Raw genomic sequence first — 17,342 nt, forward strand, 5'->3', positions numbered from 1 at the left:
CCAGTCATCTTTGAATACGAGAGTGTTTGTAGCAGGTGTTGGCAATTAAGTTTGGCCGCGGGACAGATATTTTCCAAGCCATTACGTGGCGAGCCATAAAAAAAATTGTTTTGCTGTAAAATAAAGTATAATGGGATGGAGTGCTACAGACTAGTAGCTCTCCAGCTCAGAAGGTTGTTGAACCCAATTACAGAACAGTTGATCTCAAAGCAGATAAACCCAAGAAGAAAGGAAAAAATAAATACTGTGAATAAACACTCCGCTCCTCACGCGTGATTGAACCCATGTCTTCAGGGTCGCGGTCCAAAACGCTATCGCTGCCCCGGCTAGTGAATTGGGACACGGCCAGGGGAAAACGCCCTTATAAGGAGATAGGGAGCCCGAGAACGGGTGGAAACTAAAGTGACGCCGAGAGTGACAGAGAGACTGGGGAGGAATGTAAACACAAGCTCACCAGAGAAGCATTTTATTTTTCTTTCTTTTTCATTATTAATTCATTTTAGTTCAAACAACCTCACGGGCCAGATATTTCCAGCTTGTGGGCCACTTCTGGCCTGTGGGCTGCATATTGTTGACCCCTGGTGTAGATGATAAAAATCTATTATATTAATCGCAACATATTCTGTGATTTAAGGTGATCAGAATGGACAAGATAAATCTCATTTAGTACCCTTATATCATGTTCCATAAAAGTATAGTGCTAAAATATGTGAAAAACAGAATTTATAAATGGCTTATTTATTGATATACAGCTCTGGAAACAATAAGAGAGCACTTAAAAGTGATGAGTTTCTTTGATTTTACCAAATTAAAAACCTATGGAATATAATCAAGAGGAAGCTGGATGATCACAAGCCATCGTGTAAGACTGGTGGAGGAGAACATGCCAAGATGCATGAAAACTGTGATTAAAATCAGCGTTATTCCACTAAATATTGATTTCTGAACTCTTAAAACTTTTTCAATATGAACTTGTTTTCTTTGCATTATTTGAGGTCTGAAAGCTCTGCATCTTTTTTGTTATTTCAGTCATTTCTCATTTTCTGCACATAAATCCTCTAAATGACAATATTTCTATTTGGAATTTGGGCGAAATTATTTTCATTATTTATCATTATTTAAGTTCTTTTTTAAATCTGACATTGTAAAATCTATTGTTTGAGTCAACAGCAGATGATCACAAGTGAAGTGACATTGCTGCACTTTGTGGTATTTGGGATGCTAATAGTGCTTTAGTGTCCAAAGCTCAGGACAGTGTCCTCTCTGTCTGAATGTCGATAGTCTCGGGGTAACACACTGCTGTGTCTTGAATGATGAATGCGAAAGCAGATTCTCACTTATCTGTCTGAAACAGGCTTCTGCTGCTGGACTGAGTGTGGAATAATGAGAGCATATGAATGGGATTCAAGGCGATGCGAGGCGTCTAATCATTGTAGCGGCTCATGGGTGTCGCAAATGAAAAATGTACTCTAATGCAGCTCAGAACAGATGCAGTGATAGCTGCTGGATCTTCTAGCTCAGGGTAGAGGAATAGCACAGTAAACATGCACATTTACATACTTCAAATGTAGTAGGTCAGCCAGGACACTTTTGGAGAAGTTTATTGCACCTTTGGATTTGGGTCTGTGGTCTGTGGGTTGACTATGACTGTTCTCACCATCCTTCTCCTCTGCTTATCTGAGTTTTTTTTCTCGATCACACACTTTCTTTAAGCTGCCTTAAGTTTGTCAGTAAGCTTACAAAACTTTGCTCATGTACTTTTAGACCTTTTTTGTCAATTTTAAATGATAACATAGTCATGCAGTTTCAGATGTCTTGCAAACATGTTGATTTACAGCTATCCTACACGTAATCCTAGGTTTATTATTTACTTTTTAGAACTAATATAAAAGCCGTTAAAATTTTTAGCTAATATTTGCATTCTCACAAGGTTTTGTTTAGGATTTGTAAATCTGTTTTCTAGATTAACATCAATGTTACCATTACAATTCTCGGCCTATCCGATTTTACACATGTACAGTGGTATAAAAAAGTTGGGGCAACCCTATAAAATTCCTATGATTTTCCTTGGTTGTTCAGATCAGCAATTTCAGTTAAATACATCATATAGCAGATGAGCACAGTGATATTTGAAAAGTGAAATAAAGTTTATAGGATTTACAGAAAGTGTTCAATAATTCTTTAGACAAAATTAGGCAGGTGCATAAATTAGGGCACCCTAACAGGAAAATACATCAATATTTAGTAGATCCTCTTTTTACAAAACAGAACAGTCTCTAAACTCTTCCAATAGCTTCCAATGAGAGTCTGGCTTCTGGTTGAAGGTATTTTGGATCATTCTTCTTTACAAAACATCTCTCAGTCAGGTTTGATGGTTTCTAAGCAATGGCTTTTAGCATACCTCAAGTGACTCTGTTTGTGGCGTGTGCTTAGAAAAGGCTTCTTTTTAATTACTTTTCCATACAGTCTCTCCTTGTGTAAAGTGCGCTGAAAATCTGAACGATGCACAGTGACCCCATCTGGAGCAAGATGATGATGTAGGTCTTTGGAGCTGATCTGTGATCTGTGGGTCGACTATCACTGTTCTCACCATCCTTTTCCTCTGATTATCTGAGATTTTTCTTGTTCTGACACATCAGGTCTTAACTAGAACTGTACCTCTTCTCTTTTATTTCCTTACTATGTTCCTCACAGTGGAAACTGACAGCTGAAATCTCTCAGATAGCTTTTATTATTCTTCCTCTAAACCATGATGTTGAACAGTCTTTGTTTTCAGGTTATTTGAGAGTTTTGTTTTGAGGCATTTGGCACATAAACCCGTTCTTATAATTAGATTCACCTGTGTATGTAGGTGTAGAGTCTGTAAGGTTTACCAAACTAATTCTGTGATCCAATAATTAGTGCTAAAATAATTTAAATCAATACAACTACAAGGGTGCCCAAATTTATACACCCACCTAATTTAGTTATAAACGTCTTTTCACTTCTCAAATATCACTGTGTTCTTCTGCTATATGATATATTTAACTGAAATTGCTGATCTGAAAAACCAATGATTTATAAAGGAAAATCTTGAAAATGATCAGGGGTGCGCAAACTTTTTTTTATACATACGTACATAAATGCCAAATTTAATGGCGATATACACAGTTATATCTCACTGAGAGACTAGGCGCCCTGGTATTACTTCATAACTGTAAAACTAGTAACAAGTAAATAAGAATTAGCGTAAATAAAGGGACTCGAAAGTAGAGAAATAGTAGTAGCATGGTCTTTTTTTGGCATACAATAAATATGTCAGCAAGTATCGGCCAAATGCTTATGCTGATGTTGCTAAAAAAAAAAGTTATCATTGTGAATCCCTTTTTACTATTATTTGCTTACTGAGTGCTTTGCTTAGTTAAAAATACTGTATTTTTAAATTGAAACCCCTTTTCATCATTAACAGTGTGAAGGAAAACCCATATTCCCAAGGGTATTGTGGGAATTGTAGTAGATTTGAGTTTGATAATGGTGATGGTAGTTTTGTTCTCTCTCTCTCTTTCTCTCTCATTTGCTGCCTCTGTTTTGTTTGCAATTTGGTGAGATTGAGAGTGATTTGGGTCAGTTTACCTGCTGTGTGAACTGAGCTGCAGTCTTTTATTAGCTGCGGTGGTTTATTATAAACTAAAACCAAACCATGAGCTCCATACTAGATTGTGACCAAGCTGTGACTTTTGTATATACTCACATTACACATTTTTTTTTTTATCTCTGCAGTTAAACTACCGTATGCAATTAATTAGCTGTTAGCTATAGCAGCCCTTTAGCTGTAGTACAGAAATAAAGAAGCAGAATACTGAGGCGCTACATTAAAAATAGTAATTGTAATGTAAATTTGGTTTCTGAGGAAATCAGGACTGTTCCTTTAAGAAGTCTTATTCTAGTTTTATTCTATCTCTTCTTTAGGCTCGCACACGCAAACGCACACCCTCTCAGGGTATCCTTAAAGGTTGCCATGGTTACGTCCTTCGGTGGGCTTATTATGTGGAGGGTATGCCCCATCAAGTGATGCGGGAGGAGGAGGAATCCTCTGTACGGGTCTGTGCACGGGCGAACACACTCGCGGCGTCTGAGTGCACACTCAGAAACGTTCAGGACAGCGTGTGCCCTGCTGAGGCTGATCAAAGGTGCTATAGTGAATAATGCATGAGTCACACAGCTAGGTGTGTGTGTGTGTTGAGATTTTGGTAGGGAGCAGCTCTTTTTCTTGTAAAATGAAAAGTATCTCTAGGTTTAAATGAGGATGTGCTGAATAAAACATTTATCAGTGTTTTTCAGTTATGGATAGGGGAGCGTTTCATATACAGGCGATATACGATTTTTCTTATGCTTTATTTTAACACAATATATTCTGTGCATTTTATATATTTTTATTTAATAGAAGAGCAATATTTTTTTTTTTCATTTGTGCATTAACACACAGAGAATAAAGCAGTGAGCATGATTAGGCTAAATAAATCAAAACTGTCTTTAACCCTATTTGAATGAGATTCATTGTACTGTATCTGAGGAGATGGAATAATGTCATTTTATAGCAGGACTTGCCTGAGACTTGTAGTAATAATATCATTTTACTTAAAATTTAGCAGTTAAGCTCTGAGTGGTTGGCACTATGATCTGGAGATCACTGGTTCGAATCCCGTTCATGTAGCCTGCCATAAGCTGCCGGCAGGGCCGGATTAAAAGAATGGGCTGAAAGGACTGCAGCCCCGGGCCTCGCCACTAGGGGGGCGTCCGGTCGCTGAATGTCAAATGACAAAAGTGAATTTAAAAAACGAAAATTACAAGCAATAAAAAAAGGAAAGAGCGACAGAATTATTACAGAAAACACCCAAATTAACCAGCGTGGAGAAGTCAGCCTGCTGTAGCAGCTACCACCAGCACCACCAGCAAAGATGCGCTGCGCTCTCTCTCTGTCTCTCTTTCTCTCTTTCTCTCTCTCTCTCTCTCTCGCTCTCTCTCTCTCTTTCTCTCTCTCTCTCTCTCTCTCGCTCTCTCTCTCTCTTTCTCTCTCTCTCTCTTTCTCTCTCGCTCTCTCTCTCTCTCGCTCTTCCGCAGCGCGGAGCTGAATTCAGCGCGAGGCTACAATAATAATAATATAAATAATATAATACAATAATATAAAAATCAGTTTAGTTAAATAAATGAAGATGAGTAAGGACCTGTAAAGTTAATCGAATATTGTCAAATATAAAGGAAAGGTTGAGGTTTTGATGAGCTGTTTCAATGACTTGAAACTGAAACTAACTGAAACTGAAACTTGTATTATTCTGCGCACTATAAGAAAGCCTTTGATTGTGTTTTAAATGAGTTTTTATTTTATATTAATTATTGTTTTATTCATCTGAAATATTTTTATTATTTTATTGATTCAATTATTTTTTTTCCTTCATAAGATATCCATTCTTTATTTTTTATGTATCCATTTTAATGATCTTTTTAACGTGTCCTATTTTTCCTTTTTTGCGTATATATTTTATTCGTCTATAGTAAATGTATAGTAAATATAAGTAAAATATAGTAAATGTCAGTTTTTAGTTATTTCTAATCAACACCCACCCCCCACGATATCATCGTCCATCGCGATGTTTCCCTGTAAACATCGTCATCTGCCAATTAAAGAGACATCGCCCAACCCTGAATTGAATTGAAATCATAATACCAGTTCACTTTAAATGGTAGTCTGTCATAGATTGGTACTGTGTACGCTGTCGCTGATGTGTCAGTGTGTTTGTGTGAGGTCATGCATCAGAACATGATATGAAGGGCCTCATCCTGGTAACTAGCCCCGGGCCTCAAAAAGTGTTAATCTGGCACTGGCTGCCGGAGCCCTGAGAGAGCACAATTGGCCATGCTCTCTCGGAGAGGGTAGATGGCGTTCTTTCCCCTGATCACTCCAAAGGGTGATGGCGATCAGCACAGAGCGTCTGTGAGCTGGTTTATCAGAGCCAAGTCACTGCACTTTCCTCTGAGCGCACTTTGGTGCTACTCTGCAATACTGCATCAGCAGCAGTTTAAAAAAAAGGTAGTGCCTGACTTTACATGTATCGGAGGAGGCATGTGTTAGTCTTCACCCTCCTTGTGTTGTGACATCACTAGTGATAGGAGGAGTCATAATCTGTAAATTAGGGGGAAAAAGGATAAAAATAGAAATAAATTATTTTTAAAAAATAGCACTTACACATTTTTAACATGTGTGAATGACTTCAATCTGCAGTAATGCTGATCTAGGCCATACCAGAAATGTGTTAATGAGGAGTAACTTTAGGAATAGAATTTCTTATAAAGCTAATCATGGCACCTATTTATGTATAAAGTGCTGCCTTTCAGCAAAAAGAGCCAGTCAGCTTGCTGGTTGTATAGACACAGAGAAGAGTCAGCATGCTAGTGGGGAAGCCCCCCTCACTGTGGAGATGTGCACAGGCGCAGTAGCCACAGCAAGCATAAAATCTACTTTGCTAATAAAGAGGTTTTTTTTTTAGCAGATTTCATCAGCGATTTAAAATATGTTTCTAAAATGTGTTTCTAATGTTTGGTTTCCTGTATTTTGGTCTCTCCCTATATAAATAAATGAAAGGCTGGTCTTGCATGACTGGAAATAAGCATGGTAGAGACCAGGGACACAACTAAAATGTGTATTTTAACCCTTGTGTGGTGTTCATATTTTTGTTACTCGTTTACTTTGTTACTTGTATTTAATTCAGCAAAATTAAGAAATTTTACATTAAAATGCTTTACACATGCTTGCTTCACCTAAATTGCAAGCAATATAAACAGCTTACATGGTTAATATTTGCCCTTTACCTTTCTTATGTTACATTTCTTTCAAAAAGTGCTACTCTTTTTTTTTATTAGTTTTTTAATAAAATGTAAAAGAAAATGAATTTAACTCAAGATATGAGTAGAAAATATGTTTAGTTTCAAATTTACAAATGAAACAATGTTTATTAGCCCTTGGCCAAACATACTGTATGCAATATAAATGTGTGTGTGTTGGGGGGGGGGGGGGGGTGTACAGTTTGTGTTTATCGAAAATGTGTTTTGATATATGTTTCTCACAAAAAATGAGCCAATGCCAATGAGTTTGAATTAGAAAAAATATTTTTTTTGTATCATTTGATGAAAAATGAAAACGGGTCCCACAGACCTGAACACCACACAAGGATTAACTTAAATCTTATGGATTTATTATGAAATAATTAATTTTGGGATTTGGACTCACAGTTTATAGTTAGAGAGTGGGGACAGGTAACAAATGCTATTTTTTAAGTGTTCTAATTCATTTTATTAATGTTCTTAATAACATATATTACTTTTGCAATTAGGTCAATGTACAAGACACTATGCTTAATAAAACATGTATTTTAAAGTTATTTTTTGGTGTGCACATTTATACATGTCATTTCCTGTGGACAACAAATAGCACCAGTTTGGCAGAATCTGCCATTTATGATCCTACAAATTCCTGAGCATCTCATTTACATTTAGAGCAGGTCCTGTCTGAAGCTGGATGATGACTTCACTTCACTGTGAGTGCGGTGACGCAGTGGCTTCTGCTGCTCCAAACTGCCCCCTTGTGTTTTTACAGAGCAAGTGCTGGTATTGACCTGATTCCTGTTTACAGTCTCATCTCAGTGCTTTAGAACCAGTCTCAACTTCTTCTTTCTTTTTTTCCTTCCTGACCTTCAGGAGAAAAATAGAACATTTACATGGTTAATTGCTGACTTTTATCTGCTGGTAAGCTCATAGACTTATCATGGGTTCCTGTAGGTCATAGCAGATCTCTGATTTTCTTGATCAGTGCAATATCTTCATTATCTTTTTTGTTTCTTCTTCAGGTTCTGGACTGGATTGAGAACCACGGTGAGGCGTTCCTCAGTAAACACACTGGTGTGGGGAAATCACTGCACAGAGCCAGAGCCCTGCAGAAGCGCCATGAAGACTTTGAGGAGGTGGCACAGGTGAGAGGAATAATGGCTTCATATATGTGCAGAACTGTATAGAAATAACGGCTTCATTATGCGCATATCGTAATGCGGTGAATCATTATTAATGTCTTATTTTCTATTTTTCCTAAAATTAATTCTCCACACAAGTGATGAAATCAAGGGATGCACCAAAATGGGTGAAACCAAACCCGAACTAAAAAAATAGCTTTTCATTCAAATGTGTCACTTTATTCACTGTTGGATTAATTTAATCACCTAAATGTAAATTGCATAAATGTTATTTTAAAAACGTTTATTTCACATCCCATCTCACTGCGATTTTGTCAGGTTATTAAAAAAACGTCATCTTTTACGATAAATTATCTGATCTTTTTACAGGTTTTTGCATATCTGAACACAGAAAGTGTTGGACAGATATTTGGTACATACCTAATCATATTGATTCATGGTGACAACAGCAGATTTTTTTCTTAACTTTATCAGGCATATCAGCTGATTAAAGCTCTCATTCCATTGTTTTTACTTCATTTTAAATTGGCTAGTTGTGGTCTCTAGTATGAATGAATGCCGTGTGAGATGTTTTTTGGGGGAAAAAAAACAAAACTCAGCTGTTCAAGGGCTCAGGTGTTTATATTTAGCCCTGCTTTAGTTCACTGAATTACTTTTGCTCATAAATATTCATACATGCAAACATATTGTCTCTGATTGGCTAACAGCACTGCAGCACTGCAGACTGCCTACCTGCTTTCCTCACAATCAGTTATACAGCTCTAAAACTCAAAGGACAAAATGTTTTAAAAGATACAGCCTTAGTTGTAAAGATATAGCTTTCTGAGTGCTAGATAAAGTTAACGCAAGGCGAGTCGCCCTCCGACCAAAAGAAATGTTATCAATGTCGTGTGCCGAGTGAAGGCTCCCCGTCGTGGCGCATATACAACTTAAAGAGACCTATAGTATTTCACAAAGAAAAAGTGGATTTAAGCGGAAGGAGACATTTAAGGATGCTGTTGCCTGAGACTTTAGTTTTACGATTCAGCGACGTCCATGCCTTTTACAACCAAGACCATGCAAACCATATGCTGCACACATTACAGAGACATGGTTCTGTCCCTAATAGAGAATGTGTGGAAAACTTGGGGGGAACAAGAGACAATGGCTTACCCTGGGGGGAAGAGACAATGGCTAACCCTGTACTGTTGCACATTTTAAGACCCTGGTTACGGTCACCTGTTGACATAGACCCTGCCTTGTCCTAACTGTTTTTGAAACGTGTTGCAGGCCAGGAATCTAAGTATAGAAATAAATGAAATCAAATTGAGCAGACAATACAATGCAATCAAATAAAACAATCTGAAATCTCAATCTTCAGTCTTGAAATTTCATCTCTCTTTTGTAGAACACGTACACTAATGCTGATAAGCTGCTGGAGGCTGCAGAACAGTTGGCTCAGACTGGCGAGTGTGACCCGGAGGAGATCTACCAGGCCGCCCACCAGCTGGAGGACCGCATCCAGGACTTTGTGAGACGAGTGGAACAGCGCAAAGTTCTGCTGGACATGTCTGTGGCCTTCCACACCCACGGCAAGGAGGTGAGAGAGGTTGTGTGTGTGTGTGTTTGCGTGTGCTTTGAGTATCTAGTGCAGTCAATAAATACTTTTCAGTGTCCAAAATCCCTGTCTCGACTACGCTAGTGGTGGCGATATATTTTTTTAAATTACCTATCTATAGATTTACAGTGACCTTACTCAAGAATGTTGTGACTGTTGTCTATACCTGGCAAACCAGGGTGTGGAAATGGCACTGGGGATGATAGGCAGATTCAGAGGCTACAACCCACATAGATTTATATGACATACCACACAGATCAAATAAGGAAATACTGCCTGAAGTTCTGCTGACAAGAGCTGCCCCTGCTTTTACTCAGCATGTTTTCTTAATATCTGATGATACATCCTGGCCTTGTTATGAGTTACTGTAGAAAGTATAATCCTTAATCGAACTTTAAGTTACTTACTTAACCACCAGAAATGACTTTTATAGGGTTACAAACGTGAAAGAACTGTTTGAAAAGATTCCACCAGCTAAAATACTTAGTTTTCTGAAAGTCCTTCATATGAAGACACTGATTTAAGGCTGTGATGCTCAAGATATGAACATTGTTGATGCCATAAAATAGCCAACATGTTGCTGATATGGCACAAAACCCAAACAAACAAACAAAAACTAAATATTTGAATTGTGTTTGTATTTAGATTCAGGCTTCCGTTGTGAAATTGCTCTTGTTTGTGTTTGGATATCTCTGGATCAGAGTATCTATTTTTTATTATTTCATTTTTTTTCTTGGTTTGTAGCACACAGTGTACAGTTTTATTTATTTTTTTATTTAGCCTTTATTTAACCAGATCGGTCCCATTGAGACACAATGATCTCTTTTTCAAGGGAAGCCTGGCCAAGACAGCAGCCTAAACATCAGTTTCAACATTTAAAACAGACAGTTCACAGTTAAGCCATAAAACAAAGAATCAAACAATAAGGAATCAAACAGTAATGTACAATATACAGTCTGGATGGGTCAATATGGTTGAATAACAGGACCTTCACACAAAACATGAACAGAAACAATAAGAGGCTGATTCCAGGTTTCTTACAAAATTTCTAAATGTTCGAAGGGAAATAAGTTCCTTCAGTTTCAGAGTACTCTGCAATGAATTCCAGGCAGCAGGTGCAGAATGCATAAAGGAGCGTTTGCCGAATTCAGTGCGAACTTTGGGAACATTGAGGAGATAGCAATCATTTGAGCGTAAAGAATAAGTACTCTGGAGTCTCGAAATGTAACCACTTAAATATTGAGGGAGTTGCCCCAGGATGGCTTTATAAATAAAAATGTGCCAATGTGAGAGACGACGTACAGCCAGTGAGGGCCATTCGACCCTGCCATATAATGTGCAATGGTGGGTGAGAGCTTTACAACCTGTGATGAACCTCAGGGCACTATGATACACAGAGTCCAACGATTGCAGACATGTTGCAGGGGCATGCATATAAATAAAATCCCCATAATCCAATACTGGAAGAAAAGTAGCAGAAACTAACTTTTTCTTGGCAGCAAATGAAAAGCATGTCCTATGACGATAAAAAAAGTGTAATTTCAGCTTTAATTTCTTGACTAGATTTTCTATATGAGATCTAAAGGAAAGTCTGTGATCAATCAAGATACCCAGATACTTATAACAAGGCACCAACTCAATTGCAGTCCCTTGTAGGGAAAACACACTAGGAGAGGGCTCAGGTATCTTCCTGCCATTTGAGAAAATCATCACTTTGGTTTTAGAAGCATTCAGAACAAGTTTTAGGTCTGTAAGCTGGTGTTCCACAAGGTTAAAGGCGGTCTGTAAATAGCCAATGGCTTTGGCAAGAGTGGAACCACAACAGTAAATAACTGTATCGTCTGCATAGAAATGGAATTTTGCATCAGGAACGTTTCTACCAAGTACGTCTACATAAATACTGAATAAAATTGGTCCTAAAACAGATCCCTGGGGCACACCAGAATTTACATTTAGCATTTTAGAGGAGATACCTTCAAAATGTGTACACTGCATTCTGTCTGACAAATAATTAGCAAACCATCCAACAGCATGATTAGACAGACCAATATTCGACAATCGCTCTTTCAGAATGGAATGATCAACAGTATCAAAGGCCCTAGAAAGGTCAACAAAGAGAGCTGTGCAGAATTTATTATTGTCCAATGAGTCTATTAAATCATTTATAACTTTTAGGGAGGCTGTAATAGTACTATGTTGTTTCCTGAAGCCAGACTGATATGGAGAAAGAATATTATTTGTATGTAGAAAGTCTTTCAGCTGACCATTTATCAACCTTTCAAGGACCTTTGACAAAATACATAACTTGGAAATTGGCCGGTAGTTGTTCAGACAGGTAGGATCTCCTCCTTTCAAAAGAGGAAGAACATGAGCAACTTTCCAGATGGCAGGGATGCAGTTTGTAGCTATTGTAAGATTAAAAATACATTGAACAGGTTTAGCAATGAAATCAGCAGCTAACTTTAAAAATTGAGGTTCCAATCCATCTGGGCCTGCAGATTTAGTAATATCCAAAGAGAGGAGAGCTCTACGAACTTCCTCTACTGTGAACGGTTTAAAACAAAAAGGCTGCACAGCAGATTTAGAACCATCAGCTGAAACAGAAGGTGCTGGGCTTAAGACTGGTGGATCACTTTGGGGAGAAGAACTAGAGAACAGGGAGCCAGAGGCGATAAAATAATTATTAAAACAATCAAGCATGGTGGCCCTATCAGATATAGTTGTGTCATTGTAAACAATGCTGGGTGGGAGATCACTATGATTTTTATCAACTGAGATAGATTTTACCACCTTCCAAAATTTCTTAGGATCATTTAAATTTTCCATTGTTGCAGAGAGGTAAAAGTCAGATTTGGCTTTTTTAATCAGAAAAGAAAAACGATTTCTGAGTTGCCTAAAAGTGAGCCAATCAGCCTCAGACCCAGTTTTTCTGGCCTTTGCCCATGCAAGGTTTCTAATTTGCAATATGTCGGATAACTGTGGTGTAAACCATGGATTATCTCTCCCCTTGACTTTATACCTTCGGTAGGGAGCGTGTTTATCAACAAGGGAGGAAAAACCTTTAAGGAAGAACTCCCATGCTGTCTGCACATCGCTACATAATTCAATGCGCTCCCAATCAAAGGCATACAAGTCATGAAGGAATCCCTGCTCAACAAATGCCTTCATGTTACGTTTAATCAAAAACCTAGGATTATTTTTAGGCACCTTTGCATTTCTGACTGCAGCAATCACACAATGGTCACTTACATCGGTCGCGAAGATGCCTGTAGAAGAATACTTGTGAGGAGCATTAGTCAAAAACAAATCGATCAATGAAGATTTATCTGGGAATTTTAGGTTGGGATGTGTGGGACTGTCAATAAGCTGTGTAAGGTTAAATGTAACACAAACGTCCTTGAAAGCATCAGATGAAGATGAAAGCCAATTCCAATTGAAATCACCAGTCACAATTATTTCACTATGGTTCAAATCAGCCAACAACTTAGTCAAAGAGTTAAGTGTCTCAGCAACAGCTGATGGTGGTCTATAACAACCCACCACAGTTAGTGAAAACCCTGATGAGACTTCAAGATTGATAGCCAGAAACTCAAGCTGTTTGCAAATTGATTTGGACTCTAAGACTTTAACATTAAATTTAGATTTACAATAAATTGCAACCCCACCCCCTTTTTTGGGGCGATCAGTCCTGAAAACATTATATCCCTTAATAGGGATGGCACTATCAGAACATGATTTACTAAGCCATGTTTCAGACAATACAATAACGTCTGCATCAGTTGATTTAGCCCAAATGCGTATCATATCAATCTTTGGGAGCAAGCTACGAATATTCAAATGGATTATGCCTAGGCCTGACCTATTCTTAAACTCTATAGGGGTGTTACAAGTAATAATATCAGGACCAGGGTTTATCCGTAAGCCAGAAATCAGGAGTAAAAGAAACAACAAGTTACGTTTCCTAACTTCATTGTGATTGCTAGGTAATGCCCTTCTAGAGTAAGATGTAGCTGTAAGTAGGGCAGAAGGCCTTTCTGATAGAACAAAGTTGGACTCTAAAGCAAACAAACTAACAAGACACAACCAATTGGCATAATCAAAAGTATCTACATAAGAATGAGATAATGCCTGGCCAAATGGACTGATAAACAATGCAGTTGTTAGAGGGTCTGGAAGGATCAGAGGGGAGTACACCCTTTCTGATGTGCACACCCCAGTGGACCCACTTAAGTCCCAGAGAGTCAGAGCAGCAACAAGCAAAGCCAGGGAGAAATTCATTGTAACCATATAGATTTCACAACAGAAGTCCAAAAAAGGCTGGTAGCCTAGTGGAAGCTAGATTCAGTAGAGCTGGAGGCTAATGGCCTGATAGAAGCTGGCTTCTACAGAGCTAGAGTCTGGTAGCCTGGTAGAAGCCAGATTCAATAAAGCTGGAGGCTAGTGGTCTGGTGGAAGCTGGCTTCTGCAGAGCTGAAGGCTGGTAGCCTAATGGAGGCTGAATTCAATAGAGCTGGAGGCTGGTGGCCTGGTGGAAACTGGCTTCTGCAGAGCCAGAGGCTGGTGGCCTGATGGAAATTGGCCTTCAATAGAGCAGGAGGCTAGTAGTCTGGTAGAAGCTGGCTTCTGCAGAGCCAGAGGCTGGTGACCTGATGGAAACTGGCCTTCTGCAGGGCAGGAGGCTGGTAGCCTGATAAAAGCTGGCTTCTGCAGAGCCAGAGGCTGGTAGTCTGATGGAGACTAGGATCAGTAGAGCTAGAGACTGGTGGCCTGGTGAAAGCTGGCTTCTAGAGGCTGATAGTCTGGTGGAAGCTAGAATCAATAGAGCTGGAAGCTAGTGGCCTGGTGGTAGCCCAGGCTTCAAACAGTCCAGTAGCAAGCTAGGCCTCAATGTTTCCTTAAAATAAATCCCAGGCCTTCAGCAGGGCAGGAGGCTGATAGCCTGATAGAAGCTGGCTTCTGTAGATCTGGAGGCTAGTAGTCTAGTGGAAGCTGGCTTCTGCAAAGCCAAGGGCTGGTGGCCTGGTGAAAGCTGGCCTTCAGCAGGGCAGAAGGCTGGTAGTCTGATGGAAGCTGGCGTCTGTAGAACTGGAAGCTAGTAGTCTGGTAGAAGCTGGCTTCTGCAGAGCCAGAGGCTGATGACCTGGAGGAAGCTGGCCTTCTGCAGGGCAGGAGGTTAGTAGCCTGATAAAAGCTGGCTTCTGCAGAGCCAGAGGCTGGTAGTCTGATGGAGACTAGGATCAGTAGAGCTGGAGGCTGGTGGCCTGGTGAAAGCTGGCTTCTAGAGGCTGATAGTCTGGTGGAAGCTAGAATCAATAGAGCTGAAGGCTGGTGGCCTGGTGGTAGCCCGGGCTTCAAACAGTCCAGTAGCAAGCTAGGCCTCAAACATGTCTCAAACAACCAATTCAAAATGTTTCCTTAAAATAAGTCCCAGATATATTAGAGTTTGGAAATCAGGAAGAAAAAAAAACAGAAAAAAGAAAAAACATGAAGAATATCCCATGTTCAACCATATCTATATCCCCTAGACAACTTAAAACATAAGACATTCACAGACCTCACAAACAAGGAGAACAAACAGCTGCCATCTTGGTTTATAGGTTTATATACTGTGGTTAGTTACTATTTAGCTTCATGTATAAAGTAAAAACTGCCTCCTGCATCTTAAACAGAAGGGTTGGCTCACTGCAGTGCAGATGGATGCTGAACTCTTGGCATTTCCGTGTTTACAGTGCACACAGCCTTATCGCTGATGATTATGTATCATCTACATTTCTGTAGTTAATAGCATAAAACAGCACTTTCTTTAATGTGTCCATATGGCGCAGTGTTAGCCATCTGCTAGCGGGGCGCTTACAGAGACTCCTGATTAAGAGTAAAGTGTGTGTGTTCGGGTGTGTGTGATGGAAAATGAAGGAGGTTGAGGTGGAAAGGGACTACAGGGTGGAGTGGACAGGCAGTGCAGGGCTTGCTGGGATGTGAGCTTGGCTCTTTTTGGCCTGTGCCAGTACAGGCAGATGGCTAATCCTGTGAGCTCACCCTTCACCAGGCCATTGAGAAAACAACAGTGTCCGGAAAGCCTGGCCTAGCCAGTGTCTGCTCCGCCGGACTTCATCTCCAGCCTTTATCCGGTCGACCGCTTCAGTCCATCCAGGCCTTTCTCACAACACTGAGCGTCAAATTAGCACTAGCGCTAGCTTTATCAGATTAACAGTTAGCTTGCTTTAGCTGCTAATGCTGCTGCATGCGTGTATACCTGCTGTATATCTAACAGACAGTTCTACAGAAAGTAAGCTTATGTTACGATTAATATTACAATAATGTGTAATATTCTATGTGTTCTCTAAAATCAACACTAGGGGTGGGAATCACATGGTATCTTAAGATAATACCACAATATATTGCCCATGATAACAGTGGTATCTTGATACTGCAATTCTGTGATACTCGATATATACTCATAACACAATTCTCTACAGTACTTCACATCATCTGTTACTGAAGAGAAAAAAAATGCTCCTAAATACCAGGAATTATGGATTTATTTCACATAATTTAACAACCAATATTATATACTGCAATCTATTCATCTGATTAGCTCCACCATGTGGAGTAATGAAGCCATACCTGTCAAGTTTTAGATTTAAAAATAAGGGATATTTTCCTCTGTGCGCTTACACTGTACGCCGTCCTACCAGCCCAATGAAGGTTCAGTATCCCTTACATTTTAAGACAGGTTTACAAAAAATAACCACATGTGAACCACTTACACACTACAATTAGATTATCAGAATCTGAAATGTTTTGGACATTCCTACATATGTCTTTCTCTTAATACAGCCAAATTAATACAGCCTTTTCTATATATTTAAAAAAGGTTAAGATTTCATGTCTTTTTTGGCATAAATGCATTTTTTAGTATGATATATTTTTTATTTATTTAATGGATGTAAAATTGAACAAAGGGTGCACAAATTCTGCAAAATGACTGTTGGTGACCTAAACATAGTATCATGAGCTTTTACTAAAAGGACATGGACCAGATATATTCCATCAGTAAAAATGTGTCCTAAGGGGCCTACACAATAATTTTTAATTAATACTTCTTCCTTTTGATCACTCCACCCCTGATCAGTTCAGTTAATTTCGGTCCTCTCCACATTTCTGCTTAAACTGAGTCACAAGCTGTATTTTTTTTTTATTTTAAAAGGTTTAATCTGTGTGTTTTATTTCGGAGACGAGTATTTTTAAACAGCTATCAGAAAAATCTCATCACAGTGTATATGATTAGCCTACCGTTACCTTTCTTTTAGAAAAATCGCTGTATATCCAGATATGTTTTAACATCAGCTGCTCCAACTAGCTGCCTGAACTCTCAGCGACGGGGGGCTTCCCCACACTGACCCTCCTTTGCAAGCTGATTGGCTGTTTCTCCTGAAAGGCGGGACTTTCTCCTTGAATCGGCTCCACGATTGGTTAAGAGACACAGAGCGGTCAGTTCCTTGTCTCCTCAATAATATATATATATATATTTATTTTAATATAATACGGGAAATTTACGGGTAAATACTAATACGGGAGGACGGCGGGAAAGAGGAGTAAAATACGGTAGTTTCCCGGCCAAAACGGGAGACTTGACAGGTATGAATGAAGCAGTAACTTTTGTAAACGTTCGTAAACTTTTGTAAGTCAAATTGGGGGCCAGTCATAGGAACTAGGTGCCTGGGGTTCATTTTATTATATTATAT

At 39.1% G+C, this 17,342-nt stretch overlaps 1 protein-coding gene across 5 annotated transcripts in view; it reads left to right on the forward strand.

The window, feature by feature from the left end:
• The window catches only part of triob (trio Rho guanine nucleotide exchange factor b), a 274,443-nt gene that overhangs the window by 123,236 nt on the left and 133,865 nt on the right, over nucleotides 1–17,342 (forward strand). For all 5 annotated transcript variants that reach the window (XM_049480847.1, XM_049480843.1, XM_049480844.1 and 2 more), the window contains 2 exons: nucleotides 7,881–8,003; nucleotides 9,388–9,579. In XM_049480847.1, coding sequence (XP_049336804.1) covers nucleotides 7,881–8,003; nucleotides 9,388–9,579 — 315 coding nt within the window. The remainder of the gene's footprint in view (nucleotides 1–7,880; nucleotides 8,004–9,387; nucleotides 9,580–17,342) is intronic.

The sequence above is a fragment of the Astyanax mexicanus genome, chromosome 6 (genome assembly GCF_023375975.1).
Source record: "Astyanax mexicanus isolate ESR-SI-001 chromosome 6, AstMex3_surface, whole genome shotgun sequence".
Taxonomy (NCBI): Eukaryota; Metazoa; Chordata; class Actinopteri; order Characiformes; family Acestrorhamphidae; genus Astyanax; species Astyanax mexicanus.